Below are 19,767 nucleotides of genomic sequence, written 5' to 3'. Positions count from 1 at the left end.
TTTGAATTTATCTACAAGGCAAACTATAATGAACCCAGAGGAATTAGTTCATTTTATCATCTTGTTGTTGTTTAGTGGCTAAGTCGTGTCAGACTCCTTGCAACACCACAGGCTCCTCTGTCCATGGGATTTCCCAAGCAAGAATACCGGAGTGGGTTGCCATTTCCTTTTCCAGGGCATCTTCCCGACCCAGGGATCGAATCCAAGTCTCCTGCATTGGCAGGCAGATTGTTTAGCTGTGAGCCACCAGGGATGCCCTCATTCTATCATATGAATTCATTTTTTGAAATTTCTCTATAAGATGAGTTTTGAAAGAGTGAAGTACTCTGAAATTCCATAGAAAATCTGATCCAAAGTACTTCATCGTTGCAGAGACTTGAATCTGGGTGAAATCAGTCCTGTGCATCTCCCAGGTTCGGTGGGCCCTTGCTGGTTCTGTACCATACAGCACATCCTCACCTGAGAAGCTTGGGTCCCATCGGCACTACAGAACTTTGGGAGAGCAGGATGAATTCCATGGCATATTTCAGCCTGAATTTGGAGTTTTCTTCCCTTTGTAAAGGGAGCTTTAAATGGGCCTGTTGGTTTTATCTGAATGTATTTTTAGCAGGCTTTAGAACTTCTGAAAATACTTACTCGTGTTCCAGTGTAAAGTCAAAGAATAAGTCACAAGTTTCTGCATTCTCTCTAAATATCCACTTCTCCTTTAATGCTTATAGAAGTCTGAGCACAGATTTATGACTTACCTCCAGGCAAATCTGCTCTGAAATTACAGTTCAGTAATGGGAGATGGATCCAAAAAACTGTGGGTAAAATATTATATGTGTACTTGGGCATATAGTTAGGGCTGTTAATATCAATTAATTCTGTTCACAGAGGAGGACTTGTTTTAAAACAACTTCATTTTTCTTTGACGTATATGTAATTACACAGCTGTAACGAATAGCCAGGGAGATGCAATCTACCATCCAAATAACTAGCATTATTCTTCAAAGTATTTTTGGGGCTTTCTAACTTTACTGTCTCAGAATGAAGGGTAATTACCAGACATGACTAAATGTAAAATCTAGGCCATTCAAAGGGCCAGCCCCTCCCAAAGGTTGACTTCCCTTGTTACAGTATACATCAGTTTTCTGGACAACACTACAAAAGAAGGTCATTTCAGTTTAGGGACAGGCTATCCTGAATACCTGATCTTCTTTCCCTCCAAACTGAGTGATACCACATTTATTTCCAGGACATTGTCTTCTTCTTTTTTTTAATATTTATTTTATATTAGAGAATAGTTAATTAACAATGCTGTATTAGATTCAGGTGCATAGCAAAGTTACACATACACATATATCTACTTTTTTTCAAATTCTTTTCCTGTTTAGGTTATTACAGAATATTGGGCAGAGTTCCCTGTGCTATACAGTAGGTCCTTGTTGCTTATTTATTTTATATATAGTAGTATCTATGTTAGGGACAGGGACACGCTGACTGCCTAATCAAACGCTACACATTTTATAAAGTGCATCTGAAAAATTCAGTATCTATGTTAGGGCTCAGATGGTAAAGCGTCTGCCAGCAATGCGGGAGACCCGGGTTCAATCCCCGGGTTGGGAAGATCCGATACCCTGGAGAAGGAAATGGCAACCCACTCCAGTACTCTTGCCTAGAAAATTCCATGGATGGAGGAGCCTGGTGGGCTACAGTCCATGGGGTCGCAAAGAGTTGGACACGACTGAGCGACTTCACTATGTATATGTTAATCCCAAAGTCCTAATTTATTTCCTCCCACCTTTGGTGACCATAAGTTTGTTTTCTATGTCTAAGAGTCTGTTTTGCAAATAAGTTCATTCATATCATTTTATTTTAGATTCTGCATATAAGTAATACCATATGATATCTGTCTTTTCTTCCTTTTCTAATGGATGTTAGTTATCACCCTCACTCTTGCCTTTTATCTCTGTGTAAACCATGTGCTCGATCACATTTGCCATTTTGTTTGGGTGACGTTCCCATCAATCAAGTGACTGTTGGAGTAGACACCACAGGAGCTATGAAAATTTACCATGAAAATTTCATTATGACTCATTGTGATCCCTGGAACAGGGCTTTCCCATTAATAGAAATCAGAGCATGAGAAACTTCAAATCCACTCTTGACCAAATACATATTCTGAGAGGGAACCTTCCATTAGGCCTCTGCTTTTTAATTTAGTATTTAGAGGCCACAGAGCACACGTCAGCAAAAATATATAGGAAATACTTGCCAGCCACCTCGTATGACAGGCATTCTTCAGGAAGCAGCGGGGATGTGCTTCAGTGAGTCCAGGAACAGATAGGCTTGCCGTATTTCAAAAGTAAATCTTAGACTTCTATCACAGCTCCCAAGCCCAGTAGCTGTGTTGGTAACAAAAACCCTGAGATGGTAAAAGCCAGTATTTTGTTCTGTTTCTTTAATGGGCAAAGTTGTAATACTTACACATGCAACGGAGGGATCGGAGATGGATCATAATGGTAACGGCCCTCGTGGTGTCTGGCGTCAATTGGTACAGGAGGATGGAATGCAGGAAAGAGATGAGGAGGGTCTGAAAAGGAAAGAAAGTCCAACCTGTATAAACAGAACACTTTGAAACAGAATTCCCATACATGAAGCCACATCACCACACTGTCTTCACAACTGAGGCTGAAATTAACCTGAAGAATTTGTGGAAGAATTCTTGAAAGTTCAGGACCAAGCAAATAATACCAGCAAATGAGACAGTAGAGCCACTGACTGCAACCTGAACCCAGACAGGAGAGCAAGAAAGAGGTTCAACACGTGCCCCTCGCCTGGAAGAAAGACTGGCCAGGGTGCAAAGGCTGAAGGAAGCCACCAAGCCAAGAGGAAGAGACTCTAAAACACTTTCATTTGCATTTATTGTTTTGGCCGCATCACATGGCTTGTGGGATGTTACTTTCCCAATGAGTGACTGAACCCAGATGCTCAGCAATGAAAGTTTTGAGAGTCCTGACCACTCAGCCACCAGGGAATGCCTCATTTTTTACTTTTAAAAAGACACTGTCATGTGAATTTTAATATTTTATTTACTTATTTGGCTGTGCCCGGACTTGGTTGTGGTATGCAGGCTTTTTAGTTGCAGCATGTGGACTGTAGTTCCCTGACCAGGGATCGAACCCACACCCCTTGCACCGGGAGCTTGGAGTTTTAACCACCAGGGAAGTTCTGTGAAGTGAACTTTTCTAGTTTTCATCTCTCCCACACTTGTAAGGAAAGGAGTTCTTTCGAAAGTACCTGCTAGAATCCATGTCACATGTAGACACACACACACTTTTAAAAAATTCAAACGCATGCTCCCTCCCACTCCTCTTTGTCCTAGGTCAGGCTTCCAGAATCCCAACACAAGGGCAGCAAATGTACAGGCTGGCCAGAGATGTTACATGGCCTGCCAGAGGGACATTTAGAGTAAACCGGGGGTTCCTTTCCTGCAGCCCCAACATTCCTTTGGCCTCCTCTCCTGCTCTGGCTCAGGTCAGGCATCACTGTTTTGAGGTTTCTGTGTGTACGCTTACTTAAAATAGTTCTGCTCCCACTTGCCCTGATTATCTCTGACAAATTTGAAAATAAACTTTTTTTTTTCCGAAATAGTGATTCACTGAAAGAACTGAAAATAGCTTTACCAGATTTTATCATGAGGAGCACCCCGATACTAAAGTTTTTCCTGAGTTTCAAGAAGCAATAAAGAAAGAAGTCCAAGATCAGGAGGGGAGCCTTCACAACTCTGAGGCGATAAAACAGCAAATACCCCAGAACTCGTGTTGTGAATGTTACCTTCCATACATGGTCATCCTGGCAGCCTGCATGTGTCTGTCACACCGCTGTTGCCCAGAACACTCCCAAGAATTGATGTGTACACCAAACAGGCCTCAGAAGGGCTATGAGCTCCTTCGAAAAGTCTGAAGATTTTGCCTAGTGTAGTAGGTGGTAAAAGCAATTCCAAGTGAGACCCTGTGAACAGGCCCTGAGGAATGGCTGGAAAAAGTGACACAACCTCCCCATTGGGCAGGGGAGTGGGGTGTCAACATAGACAAGGGTATGGTTGCATCCTCCACTGTGAGTGTCCTTAAGTCCTGGGGGTGACTATTATACATGTGTTTGTTGAATTCAAGTAGTTTTCATTTTCCTCCCTATATATTTCTCTTGTCCAAATTTTCTCCAACAAGCATCTTTTAGAATGCAACTATAAAACCTTTTTTTTTAAAAAAGATATTTTACTCCCCCCCTTTTTTTTAAGATTTTGCTCCTGCTGGCCTGCTTTGAGAATCTAAGAATATGATTAGGAGAATAAAATAAGAGAGAAAAATTATTAACGTACAGCCCTGACAGCACTACAGAGGTGCCCAAAGCTGAACTCCACCAGGTACAGAACCCAGAAGAAGAGGTTCTACAGTGCAGAAAATGTCCATTACTCACTGTATTTTGTACTTGCTCCTTATAAGATAAGGAGGGGGGGAATGGTACTGATAGAGGAAAGGAGTCATCTTGGTATTGTCTCATATCATTGACACTGTGATATCATGATGTACAATGATGCTGAAAATTCAACAGGGACACGCTGACTGCCTCATCAAACGCTACACATTTTATAAAGTGCATCTGAAAAATTCAGTTATATTTTAAATACATCACTTAGGACATTATAAAAGGATGTTGGAATTGTTTTGTTTTGCTTTGTTTTGCAACACAAATCTTGCTAGTTGGTGCACTAAGTTTAAATGTCCCACATAACCCAGGAATCCTGCAGAGCCCAAATGTCCTATTTCATTTAACTATTCTGGAAGAAACAGATGTATCCTTCCTAAAACAACATAAAATTGAGTGGAGTAATCTATTTCATGAATTTGAAAGTCTGACATCTACTCAGAGAATGTTTCATGGTCTTCAGTTTTGAACAATCCCAAGTGAATCACTGCGGTTCGGGGTCAGGTCCATCAGGGGTCAGGTGGATGGCCAGCAGGCCCAGGCATGGTTCTCTCTCGTCCCCTCCTGTTAGCAGTCACTGCTGATGCTCATGGGCTTGCCTCTAGCAGACTTCAAACTTAACAGTCATCCATTCTTGGAAACTGGAGAAATAAACCTACTAGAACTTGGTGTAAATTAAGTATTCATACCATCTGACCCACCTCCTCAAGTTTTTCCTATGCATCATTTTAAATGGTGTCTTGAGGGACTTTGTGACGATTCTGTCAGACCTGGAAGATATTTTCACTTATTTACTTCTTGGTTCTTGGCTGTGTGATTAAATCCTCTCCAACAGATAAGTGGGTGCTAACTATATCTGCTTTTCTCCATGTGGGTGCAGCTGTGAATTATGAAGATGCACAAACCCAGATTTTTTCATACACACAAGAGCTCAAAATGTGGGCAGGTATTATACCTTCAAAATATGCCTCATATATCCAAAAAGTAACAGTCATTGTCTTTTATATGAGTATTTATAATTATGTTGCAGTGATTACACGCATAGGGGGTGAAAACCAGGCACACAGTTCTATAAAATCAAAAGCATTTACCCAAGCAGTATAAATCTTCACCTCCAGGGAAAACTGCGAGACACTTATGGACATATAAAAGGCATTGTCATCTTTATATATATATATATATTTTTAACCCTCCCTCCCTTTTCTCCTCATCTTTATATTTTTAAGAAATTATTTTAACAGGATTTTAACCCACTTTCTCTTTCTCTCTCTCACGCTCTTCCTTTTCAAAATGAGAGAGAAAACGAACAAGCATTGCAAAAATATTTAAAAGGAAAGAATTCAGGATTAGAATTAGTAATTATTGGGGCATTTAGTAGTTATTCCTCACTGTTGAGTATGTTTTGTGAGTTTAAAAGTTAATTCTGACAAAGTATGTGATACATCTTACAGCATTGTTTGCTCAAAGTATTTATTTATGTTACAAGAAAATTCATGAATCCTGCATTCTGGAATTAGGTTAAATAAAGAACCAAAAATATGAATATGCTCTGACTTGATCAAAGACATCTGATTTTAGTTTAAGCATTTTCATTCCTATTTGTTTCCTTCTTGATTTAGTTGAAAATAACTTCTTCTGGACTGATAAAGTCTGTGCAAACAATTACACCTTCTGTCAGCTATCAGTGGAAATCACACCTCTTAAGCCGCTTTCTAGTAAACGCAATGGAACAGCTCTCTTCCAATTCAAGACACGCTTGACCACAGCTTAACAGCAGAGACGAAGCATAAAAATCAGGACAAGCATGTCCTTTAACATACGTGGCATCACATGACATTAATCCTAACACATCTCTCAGAAAAAAAAAAGAAGATGCTGGCAAATTCTCAAATGTAGAGTGCTTCTCTTGCCTCTCGGCTCGTCGTTTCTATGTGGAAGATTACAATATACTCCATCAGAGGCCCAAGAAGCTGTCCAAGAAAACCCACAGGACGAGAACAGGCCGGTGTCGCCAGCAGCCACCATAATTATCCACCTCCCAGTTTATTATTTACACATGAGCAGCACAGCTGTGGAGCATCATAACTCAAGAGGATGTGTAATAAGTTACCGCACCGCAGCCATCTCCTGCTCTGGCCCTTGACAAAACACCACATGATGACTTTTCCAAAGTCAGGCGAAAACTGCTGAAGCAGAAGGAAGTGCCACTAAACCTGGCTGCCTCCTATTTATCATACAATTTCCTGACTGATGGTTCCACAAACCAGCTGCTAAGTGCTGTGTACTCTGCTGTCAGCAAACTAACGGGCTAAATGGAAGACAGGGAGAATAATGTGCAGAACTGGGGGAATCAATTTTACTGAAGGAATTAAAATTCTACCAGGTGGGGGTGAGTCTGTGGAGCAGTGGGAAGCAGTCAACTGTCCATGCTTTGGGTTGCAAAGATGATTTATTACAGACTCGCAAGGGGTTTGACTATTGGACCAAATGCCTCTTAGACTAAAGGGAGATTTGCCAAGTGCGTATTATCCGAGGCGCGAGTGGAAGAGTCTTTAAACCCCATAAATATGTAATTGGCTTGACGCATGTTTAAATTGAAATGCATAGTAACAATATTTATGCTGGGTATAGTTGTTGGTATTCAATTTCATGCTGGCTGTCATCAGGTTGTGCATTGAGGGTCTCATTAGGCATGAGAGGCATTGATTTTTGGGTCTCCTTACAATAGCCTGGGTTGATCATAAAACCTGTAGCCAGAGAAAGACACTCAGAGGTTTATCTTCAGTTGTTGCGTCCTTCTCTCAAGAAATAGTTTTAATATCCTCAGGCTATGAGATCTCTTGGATGCCATTTGGGGAGACTGTCTTTTAAGGTTTTAAATTTACATACAAAAATTGTAGATTAAAAAAGAGAGATCAAAGGCAGCTCCATTAGTGCCCTGAAGGAGTAATTCACCAAATGATACTTTAGTGGCCTGAAAGTGCCCAGGAAACAGTATGAGAGGGCCCACAAGAGTAAAACGCCCAGGGCATAAATTCTCTTGGCTTATTTAAATCCTGAAGTCATCTGTTCACTGACTTTGGAATTTATTCTAGACGAGAACTAGAAATTATTTTTCTTGTCATTGGGATCAGCCCTGACTGGAGGAATGTCCAGTCCCCTCCAATTCACTCAATCTCCTGCCATCGGTAGAAATAGTAAAACCCAATGTGGGCAACATCCATGATGCCAAAACCAAGGTAACCATCCAGCATAGCTCAAATGAGAGGTCTCAAGAGGGGAAGGGAGGGACCCTCACCTCTAATAAGATGACAGAGGGGCACCTGAGCCTCATCTCTGCCTCTTCCCACCTGGGCATCTCCACTCATCACTTTGGCATTTACAGACCTTTTCCAGGGCTCAGTGGCCTAAAGGAGACATCACTATGTGGACTGACTCCAACCCCCAGACTGACTCCCCGTTCAGACATCCTCATGTTCCTGCCTGTGAACAGGATTATACCGCGGACAGAAATATGCCTATGGACCACAGGGCACCAGAAAGGGGCTGATCTGGCCCCTCTGAGGACAGCCCCAGGATATCTGACCAGGATTATCTCAAGTTATAAGGCAGTTTGTGGTCCTGCTGGTCTGCTATGAGTGTGATCTATGGCAAGGAACCCCAAAGGGACCCCGCTGTGGATTTGCTGGGCATCCAGGTGGAATCATCCCATGAAGCATTTCATGGGGCATCTGGAATCTTCTTTCCGGTCTTACACGTATGTGGTGTGGAGCTGGAAGTATCTCCAGAGTCAGGAGTGTAGACCATCTTGTTTATAAGACCCACTGTAACGTGGTACACATTTTAAGAAACTGTAGTTCTAGTATACTCTAGACATCTGAGAGATACCTTGCAGTAAAAAAAGATCTATTACTTTTCATTTTATACCATGGGAGGAACCTTAACTTGTAGAGCATATGTCATGGGAGGCAAACTACTGCACCAGGCAGTTTTTGTAAATAAAGTTTTATTGGAATACAGGGGCTGTTTTGTTCGTATACCACCCAGAGTTGCTTTCACACTGCAGTGACTGCCTTGGTGAGCTGAGACAGAGAAACACACGGCCCATAAAACCTAATATATTTTATACCTGGAAGTGTATATACGTCAATCCCAATCTCCCTCCCACTCTCCCCGTCCCCCTCATGTCCACATGTCCATTTTCCACATCTGAGTCTATTCCTGCCTTGGAAATTGGCTTATCTGCACCCTTTTTGTAGATTCTACATACGTGCCACAACGTATGCTAGCTGTTTTTCTCTTTCTGACTTACTTCACTCTCTGTGACAGACTCTAGTTCCTATAAGCACAGGAAGCTCAGCTCTGGGCTCTGTGATGACCTAGGGGGATGAGGGGTGGGGTGGGAGGGAGGTCCAAGAGGTAGCGGACATATACATGCATACGACTGATTTACTTCATTGTGTAGCAAAAGCACAACATTGTAAAGCAATTACATTTCAATAAAAATAAATGAATACTTTTTTAAAATGAATATACTTCCTTCTAACCCTTATGAGAAACAGTTTGATGAACCTTGTCCCAGTATACCCCGAGAAAGCAATTCTCAGAAATGTTTACAATTCAGAAAACACACATGCCAATTTTTTTCTTTATGGATGTGTAGTTTTTGAGAGATAACATATTTAATATGTGTAAAATACTGATATGCCAATTTGTGACTTAAAAATATCTATAGAAGTGTCCATACTGGTAATTACTCTATGATTTTAGCAAAACCTATCACAAATAAATTCTAAGATAAAAATGATGATGGATAAAATTAACTATATATCTAGCAAATAATGGCAATAATCACTTAACATTTGCAAATTTAAGTTTTCTTATAAGTTAACTAAAACATACACAAAGTTAACATAGGAAGCTGATTAACAAAACTATGTTATTTAGAAAACCCAAACAACCTTCTGGCAACCACCCAACATTGCTGACTCCTTCCTTTTTTTTTTTTTTTTTTTTTTTGGCCCCAAGGCAGTGCTTTAGGATCTTAGTTCCCTGACAAGGGATCTAGCCTGTGCCCCCTGCAGTGGATCTTAACCCCTGGACCATCAGGGAAATCCCTGATACCTCTTGTATAAATATCCGTGGGCATTCCCCACTACACAGACAGAACTCTTTCTATTATTTCTTCTGTGGCAGCATGCAGATATATTAATTTGATCTAATATTCTAAATACATCTAAATGCTACTCAGCACTGCACTCTGGTCATACCACAAACCATCCAGGCCATACTCCTTTACAAACATTATGTGTTTCTACAAGAAAATGATAAATAGCCCTCTGCAAGTAAATTAACAAGAAATCTGTCTTTACCACCTCAATTGTATCCTGGGTAGTGAACCAAAAATTGATCTCTCCCTTTCCCGGCCCCTTTTAACTTCTTTTACCCAACTAATCTTTGCAAGTTTTTCCATGAAAAATCATGTCTATTGTATTACCAATGGCAGAAACAGGCCACATCTGCCCACTGGCTGGCCAACAAAATCTTCCACCCAGAGTCTCTGGAATGCATCTTGCCTATGATCCCATATGTATCCATCATATTTTTGTTGTTTCTAGCTTTCCTGCCAAGATAAAAGAAAAAAATAAAGAGAGGGAAAGGAAGCAAAGAGAAATAAGAGAAGGTTTACAGCCATTATACCTAACCTGCAAAACTGTCCAAGGGAAATTACATGAAAACATATGAAGAGTCACTATATTTAAGTGACAACTCCATTAACTTAACTATGCTAATGGTGTATTTTCTTATGAAAGCACAGAAATTAAAAGATGGAAATTGGTTACCAGTGATATATTCTTATCTCAATGACCAGTTTTTTTTTTTAGTTTCTTCACTTGTGTCCTACTCTTTGTGACCCTATAGACTGCAGCCCACCACGCTCCTCTGTTCATGGGATTCTCCAGGCAAGAATACTGGAGCAGGCTGCCATGCCCTCCTCCAGGGGATCTTCCCAACCCAGGGATCAAACTTGCATCTCTTATGTCCCTGCCTTGGCAGAAGAGTTCTTTACCACTAGCACCGCCTGCACAGCACAGTTTAAAAGCCAAATTCATAGTTTGGAAAATGTATATCGGGCTTCAAAATGCTGATGAAGTAAAGGCAGAAGACGAAATGTTTCCAGGAAAGCATTTGGTATCTCAGCTGGAACTACAGAAGCCTTAGAGACAGACTGAATTCAGAAGTCACCTGGCTTAGTGAGTAAACCAACAACTAACAACAATGATGAGGGTCTAGAAGTTGTGTCCTAAGCAAAATAAATCAACTGACAAGTGTTTCCAGCACTTTTGTGCTTCCTGGTGGTCCAGTGGCTAAACCTCTGGGCTCCCAAGGCAGGGGGACCTGGTTTGATCCCTGGTCAGGGAACTATATCCCACATGCTGTAAGACCCAGCACAGTCAAATAAATAAAATAAATATAAAACAAGAGCCCCCAAACATTTTTTTCAATATTGCAAAATTAGCAGAAGTAGGTTGAAAAAGGTAAAAGCAAAAGAATACAACGCTTTACATGTCATAATACCCATGTCTGTTTCTTCATGGGATCCTCTTGACAACCCTAATCATCATTCCCAAAGCTTTATTATTATTTCTCCTAAGTATTGTTTCTCCTTATTTCTTATTACCACACAATCCTGAGGAGTCAGAAGGGAAAATTTTCATGATCTGCTCAGAAAAGCTAAATGATCAACCCAATGTCACAGAAACCAAGGCCAAGTTCGTTTTTTTTCTACTCCACCACCAGAGGTGGCGCTCCCAACATGATGGTCCTAGACACCTTCAAGGAGCCCATCTCAGTCTCCATCCTGTTCAGAAGCAGGAACCAAGAAGAGCTCTCAGGCACACAAGCTCAGGTCTTCTGCATGGGATTAATAACTGCCTGGGCTGAGGCTCAGAGGCTCTGGAGAGTTCCACAGCATAGAATGATGCTGCTAGTCAGAGACAGCCACCCATGCAAGTCAACCTTGGGAAATAACTGTGTTGGCCAAAGAAGTTCATCTGGGTTTTTCTGTACCATCTTATGGAGAAACCTGAATAGACTTTTTGGCTAACCCAATATTTTGAAGGCACTGGAAAACCTACAGTGACCTTCAGGATGTGCTGCTGTGCTGTGCTTAGTCATTCAAGTTGTGTCTGACTCTCTGTGATCCCATGAACTGTAGCCCGCCAGGCTCCTCTATCCATGGGGATTTTCCAGGCAAGAATACTAGAGTGGGTTGCCAGGCCCTCCTCCAGGGGATCTACCTGACCCAGGGATTGAACCCAAGAGTCTCCTGCATTGCAGGCAGATTCTTTACTGTTTGAGCCACCAGCGAAGCCTGTGTTGGTTGGATTGGAGGCCAAATAATAACAGCAGTGGACCAGGCCCGTACAGCGCTGGAGGACTCTTTCAACTACCTAGTGGGCTAATCCAGGGCCCCGAAAGGCCCCACCATCTCTTTAGAATCCTCCCTGTGCAAGTTCCAGGTCCCCCTGACCTCCCCATGTTCAGAGTCTACTCCAGGCAAAGGCCTACATGCCCTGAGTTAAATCATCTCTCTGAAGTTCATCTTCATCTTCTAGCCCTGAAAGGCTACCTGCTTCCTGCCAGGTCAGGAGTCACTTCATGTAGACAAGCAGTGTCCCCACCCCATCCTATCCCATCACCTCACTAAGATGCGGCAGATAACTATGGGCACTCAGAGAAAACCACCCTACGCTGGGTCTTTTCCAAGACACTGTATGTCCTTTCCCACCAAGGAAATGTGGACACTCCAGTGAATTCAGGAGACTCGAGTAGCCTGCTAACACCCATATGGAAAAAGCTCTTTGACACAAAAGGTTAGAGGTCAAAAGTTTAAAAGCTCATGACAGAAATGACAGGGGCCCCTTTGCCCCCACTCCCCCTTTTTTTGTCAATAACATCAAAGGCCCTGGCCTGTTCTTAATGCTATTATTGTTACGCCTTTGGAATCCATTGAAATTCCAGCACGTTGATTGCACACTGGGAGCCCTGAAAGGCTCCACTTTCCTGCCCCTTAAACCCTGAATTCTCACTGCAGATGAAGCACCAGGAGGCAGGAACACACAAAGCTTTTAAGCGGAGAGTTTATTTAAGTGCTTCTTTCACCATGATTGTAAAATAACAAAGCACATGAAGTGAAATGATTCCCTTGTAGGAATGTGCAAGGAAATCAGAGAAAAGGGAGAGGCTCCCCTATTTCTAAGGGGGAAAAAAAATTAATTCTTCTTCACATGTTGTAGTTCATGAGAATGCAAGTACCAAAATATTTCTGATTCTTCTTGTTTCTCTCTTTTCCCTGAAATCTTACATTAGCCACTGGGCATACACTGGACACATGTCCTCGAAGACATTGGCTCTATGTGCATAGATCAGATGGCATCATTTGAGGGAAATCACTTTCTGCTGAAGGATGGTGCTCAAAGGTCCAGCTATGGCATTTGCATCTATAGCATCCCCACTATTAATGATTAGACGGCCATAATTTGGAAGTTCTCAATGCCTGAGTCTTTCTCTGATCCACAAATAAAGTTGAGCTTATAGAATCATTACACCGATAGAAAGAAAGGAGAAAAGTCAAGTTCATCTCAGTGTCACACCTGAACTCTCTGTCCACCTTCATTGGAATGGGAGGCCCATAGAGCTGTGCCACCTGTGAGTTCTTCAATGATCATGACCATGTGACTTACCTGACCACCTCTCTCCTTCCCCATCCATGCACAGTCCCTGAGATGCACGCGTGACCCCACATACCCACGCATTCCTGGGTATGTGGATAAAAAGCCCAGAGCTGCTTTTTATCCACACATGTCCATGACCACCCCCACCTCCACTCCCCAAAGTTCACACTTGTTACTTCCTTTCCTGTTGGCTGTCCTTCCCATTTGAAACCACATTTTATAGATTTACCTAGAAACAAATGACTATAATCATAACAGATTTTTTCCCCACACATTAGCCAACAAGATTCAGACCTATTTACTCCACAAAGCTGTCCAAGAGACCAAGGGACAAAGATGAAGGTTGCTCATAAAATCTAAAGTCCTCACGTGTAAGGGTTATTGTTATTTCTAAGTCCAGAACCTTCAACCCAGATGTCCAAGTGAACACTGATAGTCAACATCTTCACATGAGCATCTTCAGCTTTAGACTTGATCTGATTGCTCAGTCCATGTTCCTCCCCTGCACTCAAGCCTTCACTGATCATGATACCTATGAGGTTCTTCATCCCTTATCTTTAAGCAAGTCTTGTGGCAAACACCCAACTCTGTCCCCAAATTCCAGGTCAGCCATATGTAATGAGCCCTTATGTATGAGCCATACATAATGATCAACAATTAGGTGAGGGGGAAAAAAAAGACAGCCAAAGATATATGCAAATAATAAATAGCTCTCATTTTTTGAGCATTCACTCTGTGCTCAGGGTTATCCTTGGACTTTGCTGATGGCTCAGACGGTAAAGAATCCGCCTGCAATGTAGAAGACCTAGATTCGATCCCTGGGTTAGGAAGATCCCCTGGAGAAGGGAATGGCAATCCACTCCAGTATTCTTGCCTGGAGAACTCCATGGACAGAGGAGCCTGGCAGGTTTCATGGCCATGGGGTCATGAAGAGTCAGCACAACTAAGCGACTAACACTTTTCAGGGTTACCCTAACTGCTGCTCAGATAATTTTTATTTCTACTACAAGACAACTCAGGGAAGTCAGGCATCAGGAAATGAAAGGCACTGTTAAGAAAAAAAAAAGACAACAGGCCCAACATGGAGTCACCTATGCCAAGCCCCATGCCACCAAACCTGGCCAACTGAGCCTTAATTATAGTTTTGGCTCCCCTTAGAAATGGAATCCTAAACCAGTCAATCAGAAATCACCTGGTCAGCTCAAGTAAGGTAATCCCATCTCCTTAAGGAGAGTGACCTTGCCACAACCAACCCACTTTCTGCTAGTATAACTCTCTTGTCCCAGCTCCCTTCTACCTATAAAAGTCTTTGACTTTGTATAGCTCCTCTGAGCCCCTTTCCATCTGCTAGACAGGAAAGCTGCCTGGTTCATAAATGGATGAATAAAACCAGTAAGATCTTTAAAATTTACTCAGGTGAATATTGCTTTTTGAAAAGCACTCGGGCAGGAACTGACAAAGCTGGACCTCAGTCAGGTCCAGTCTAACTGCAGAGCCCTGGAAGCTTCTGATCACGAGGCTCAGGCCTCCACTCAGAAGGCCTCATGATTGCTTCAGCACTCTGCTGTCACCCTCTTGAAATTCTTCATCATTTTCTGAGCAAGGGCCCTGAATATTCTTTTTGCACTGGGCCCCACAAATGCCATAGCCCGTTCTGAGTAGAGCTACTCTTCTCCTCCTGGGGACTCCCCTTGCTTCAGGTGTCCCCATAACAAAACCCACAGGCAGCTGAAGGGCATCATTTATACACCCACCTTCACCCCAGGTCCTGAGGCAGGAACAAGGTGAGCCTTCCTCCTGGGGTCCCCATCTCAGGTACACATCCTCAGGGGAACCATCATTCCAGCTTCTCAGACACTTCTCCCAGATACTAGGGACCCGGCCCACATGTAGCAGGTCCCCAGCTTGCTTGGCAGGGTGAACCCAGCTGGATCCCCTGTGACACCCTCTCACTAGCCTTCCCGAGGCTAGCAAAGTTGCCCTGCCAGCCGCCAGCCATCCCGAGGGCTAATTGGCTTGTTTTCATCATGACTGAACGAAGCAGAAGTCCCTCTACACATAAATAAATCACAATTACTAACTGCTAGACTGGAGCGGCTTTCTCCTCCCCTGTGGCCTTGGCAGAGGAATTCCCAGGCCCGCCGGGCGAGCACAAAAGCCCCAGACTGGCCGGGCGATATCCGCTGGCTGGGCTCCGTTTATTATTTAAACAGTAACTTAACGACTCTTCCCGGAGGTGAACGAAGCCAAACTGTTTTCCTTCCCTTCACAAAGCAGAGATGCAGGGCTTATTTGAATGTCTTCAACGTTTACTTTAGTTCCCTTGGTTAAATACCTTCCTCCGCAGAGTCAAACAAACAGTTCACTTCATTAGAAAGGCAAACAATTTAGCAAGAGAATACCAGTACTTGAGGGGGACCCGCTTTGAGCCCAAAAACCCCTCTGCCCTGGGAAAGGGGCCCAAGAGGGTCGAGGCAGCGCGTGGAGCTCACTTCAAAAGCCTTTTCACAAATACTTCACACATTCACTGGTAATTAACAGATAACCCCAAAGAGATTATCTGCCCAGAGGCTGAGGGCCCTCAGAGGATTAGCCACAGAGAGAAGGCAGAGCCTGGAGGGCACACCCTTTTTTCTAGAAGTACAAGTGGATCAAGTCTTCTGGGAAAACACCCAAGCAGGCAGCTACCTACCCGCCCCCCCTGCCCCCCGTTTAAAATAACAAAGCCACAGCGCATGGAAATAATATTCATTGGAGCCACAGCTGCAAAGTTGGGCCTGGGGAGAAACCAGGGCCAGGACAGCCAGGATGGCATGGATAGAATGTGCAGGAAAAAACCAGGATAAGAAGGCAAGGACCATGCGGGGTGTGTTCCCAAGATTCCAGCTCAGAAGTGGGGGTCACCATTTTCCAGGCAAAAACTTGTTGTAAACTGGGGAACAGGTTGTGAGCGGGTTAAGCTGGTGCTTTCTCTGGGAGCTAGGAGAGCCCAGCATAGGTTAGGTTGGCAGCCCACTGGCCCTCTGAAGCCTGGAGCACCTGTGGACAGCAGACTGGCTGTGACCACTCCAGCCACGCACTGCAGGCCCGGCTGGGGAACCCCTTGGCAGATGGAGACAGAACCCCATGCCTGTCACCAGCTTCTTCCAGAACGGTGCATCTCAGGCCTTTATGTCACATCCATCCATCCAGGGCACAGGAAACCATCTGGGGTTCATATTAGATAATTAAGGAGTCTGGGACTGACGTGCACACGCTGGTGTATTTAAAATGGATAACCAACAAGGACCTACTGTATAGTCCAGGGAACTCTGCTCAGTACTGTGCAACAACCTAAAAAGGAAAAGAATTTGAGCAAGAATAGATACATACACATGTATAACTGAATCACTTTTCTATATACCTGAAACTAACCCAACGTCGTTCAACTATATTCCAATATAAAATAAAAAGTTAAAAAAATAAATAAAAACTAGAAAGGGTCCACTCTCCTTTTTCTTTAAGAACACATATACCCGTTGCCACCACAGGTACACATACGTCACAACAGGAGACAGTAGTGGCAAACAAAACTGGGACTGGGGGGCAGCCCTATTAGACTTGAATTTGGGGTTTCACCTACGTAGTGCTTGTACTGAATAGGGTCAGAGTAAGCAATTCCAGTACTCATGGTTTTTAAGAAGTTGGTAAACCTCAAATGCCAACTGCAATAAATCATACAAGGCTCTATTAAAACTATAAATCACTCATGAAATTTAATACTGTCATGAAGAGTAATTAAGTGCTAATGTAATAAATCTACAAAAGAAAAAACAACACACACAACAATGAGGAATCTAAAGAGCAGGAGAATGCTCAGGTCTTAGAGCTTCGAGACAAACCTTTGTGCCCCCAACCCCCTCAAAAGGAAGTCTGCCTGTCCACCTACCTGCTGGTCCTCAGGGATGGGGGAATCACTTAAGGGCCACACGCTCAAACAAAGTCAGGACTGAGAGCCTAGAACATAATGCCCTTCTTCCAAACAGAAAAACCACACTGAAAATCTGCCCTGGTTCTGTGCTATCCGGTTAAAAAAAAACAGAAAGGAACAAAGGAGGGGCCAAGAGGAGTGATTCTGTCCAAGATGCTTCTTGAGTTAAAGTGAAGTTATAGGAAAGAGTCTCAGTTGTTCCCATGCCCTTACTACCTCACTTGTACTGTCCACATAATGGTTTCGTTGATAATCATTTGTTCTCAGCTCTTCAACTACTCTGAATCTTTCCATCTGACTAGGATAACTATAACCAGGAATTCTTTCTTGGGCTGCTTCAGCCAAAGGCTGAATCACTAGGGGCTCAATCAATGGCTGATAAATACAGTGAGTCCCCTCCATGCAAACCTTCAAGTTGCGAACTTTCAAAGATACAAACGTACCCTTGCATGTCCAACCACATAAGTCAGTTCATGTGTCTGGCATTCATTGTCCCGTGCCTGTGTCCTCTACAAGCCGTTGTGCTTGTATGAGGTTTACCGGACAGGACGGTATAGGGTGTGGTAGTACAGTGTCTTTATTTCAAGCCCAGGATGACCGGAAGCAAGTATAAAATCAGTGATGATGTAGCTGGTATCTTCCGTTACTGACAATCCTTCAGCTCTACCATCTCCCATCTCCTCTCTCTCCTCCAGTCAGTAACTCTTCTTGCTTGTTAATTCAATTCCAGTCCCTGTATGTCAGCTGCTGTACTGTACCACTGTACTTTTCAAGGTAAAGTATTGTAAGATTAAAAGTGTTTTCCTTACTTTTGTTTGTTTTTTATGTATTATTTGTATGAAAAGTATTATAAACCTACTACAGTGCAGAACTATACAGCTAATGATACCTAGGCTAACTTTCTTGGACTTACAAACAAATTGGACTTATGAACGTGCTCTCGTAATGGAACTCATTTACACGGAGGGCACTTACTGTATATACATGAATAAGTAAAGATGGGTTCACATACAAACCTAACGAGCACTGCCAAGTCTCAGGCACCACATGGGCCATGGAAACACAAGGAGCCTAAAAGTAGGCGGTCCTGCCCAAGAGGAGCTGGGGGACCCACTGGTCACAAAGACATGAACAGGAATGCCAGCTCAAAGAGTCCCAGTGAAAAGATGGTGTTCAGGTGAGCAGTGAGTAGGGGGAGCAGGTAGGGAGGGAAGAGGGTCAAAGAAACTCCCTCCTTTTGAGGAAAAATCTTGCTCAGAAAAAATGAGTGGGAGCAAGGTAAGAGAACCCACAGAGTGTGCATGGAGAAGCAGGGTGTGGGGGGGCGGGCGGAAGGGCCCAGAAATGGTTTAGAGCATCGGTCCCCAAAGTTGTCGGCATCAGGGACCGATTTCGTGGAAGACAATTTTTCAATGGACTGGGAAGTGGGGTGGTGGTAATTCAAACGCATTACATTTATTGCATACTTTATTTCTATTATTATTACATCAGCTCCACATTAGATCCCAGAAGCTGGGGACCCCTGCTTTAGAGCACTGGTCTTCTCAAACTGCAATGTGCCTCCCATCACTCTTTAAAAGGCAAATTGCTGTGTCTACCCTCAAGAGTCTCTGATTCAGTAGGCCTGGGGAGGGGAGTAAGGATTTGCCTTTCTAACAAGTTCCCAGGTGATGTTGAAGCTGCTGATCTGGGGGACTGCACTCAGAACCTCCTGGTCTAGGGGTGAGTGCAAGAAAAGGAGGCCAGGCCATAGTGGCCCTTGCATGCCGGCCAATGAGGCCCAAGAGTGGACACGGGAGACTTGAAATGATCAGACATGCATTTTGCAAATATTACCTTGGTGGAAAGTGGAGAATGGACTGAAAATGAAGGTGAAAGTCGCTCAGTCATGTCCAACTCTTTGTGACACCATGGACTAGACCATGGAATTATACAGGCCAGAATGTGGGAGTGGATCCTTCTCCAGAGGATCTTCCCAACTCAGGGACCGAACCCAGGTCTCCTGCATTGCAGGCTGATTCTTTACCAGCTGAGCCACAGGGGAAGCCCAAGCATATTGGAGTGGGAAGCCTATCCCTTCTCCAGAGGATCTTCCTGACCCAAAAATCAAACCAGGGTCTCCTGAATTGCAGCAAATTCTTTACCAACTGAACTATCAGAAGAATGGACTGGAATGGATGAAACTCAGTGGGAAGCAAGAGATATAAAGGCCCCTAAACTGAGGCAGAGCAGTGGGAAGATGAATGGTTGGAGGAGAGCCTGGGGTGAAGAAGGATGAAAGGACATGGGTAAGAGGAGACAGGGCTGTCTCCTAGGGCCCCTTTGACAGTGGTGGGAACACAGGAAAGGCAGGCAGAGGCTGAGGAAGAACCAGTAGGCAGGGATGGGTTCAGGCTGGGATGAGTGGGGTTTGAGGCTGTGGAGGGAGGTGGTTCTAGGTCTAGAAGGAATCCCAGAGCCCAGTCTGCCCTGCAGTAGGAGATGCAATTGCAGGGGCAGTAAATGCCATCAGAGGGAATGAAATCAGACAGGAGGCAGGTACCAAACAGGATCAGTAGGACATCTGGAGTGTCCTACATCCCCACCAAC

The 19,767-nt window shown here is 43.5% G+C and overlaps 1 protein-coding gene across 9 annotated transcripts in view; it reads right to left on the bottom strand.

Moving 5' to 3' along the window:
• GLI3 (GLI family zinc finger 3) overlaps positions 1 to 19,767 on the bottom strand; it is a 305,222-nt gene that overhangs the window by 134,048 nt on the left and 151,407 nt on the right. For all 9 annotated transcript variants that reach the window (XM_043463520.1, XM_043463519.1, XM_043463518.1 and 6 more), the window contains one exon: positions 2,470 to 2,575. In XM_043463520.1, the coding sequence (XP_043319455.1) occupies positions 2,470 to 2,575 (106 nt within the window). The remainder of the gene's footprint in view (positions 1 to 2,469; positions 2,576 to 19,767) is intronic.

Source organism: Cervus canadensis, chromosome 3, assembly GCF_019320065.1.
Source record: "Cervus canadensis isolate Bull #8, Minnesota chromosome 3, ASM1932006v1, whole genome shotgun sequence".
NCBI classification, from domain to species: Eukaryota; Metazoa; Chordata; class Mammalia; order Artiodactyla; family Cervidae; genus Cervus; species Cervus canadensis.
The sequence above is the reverse complement of the archived record's forward strand: the minus strand, read 5'-3'. Positions and strand labels throughout refer to the sequence as shown.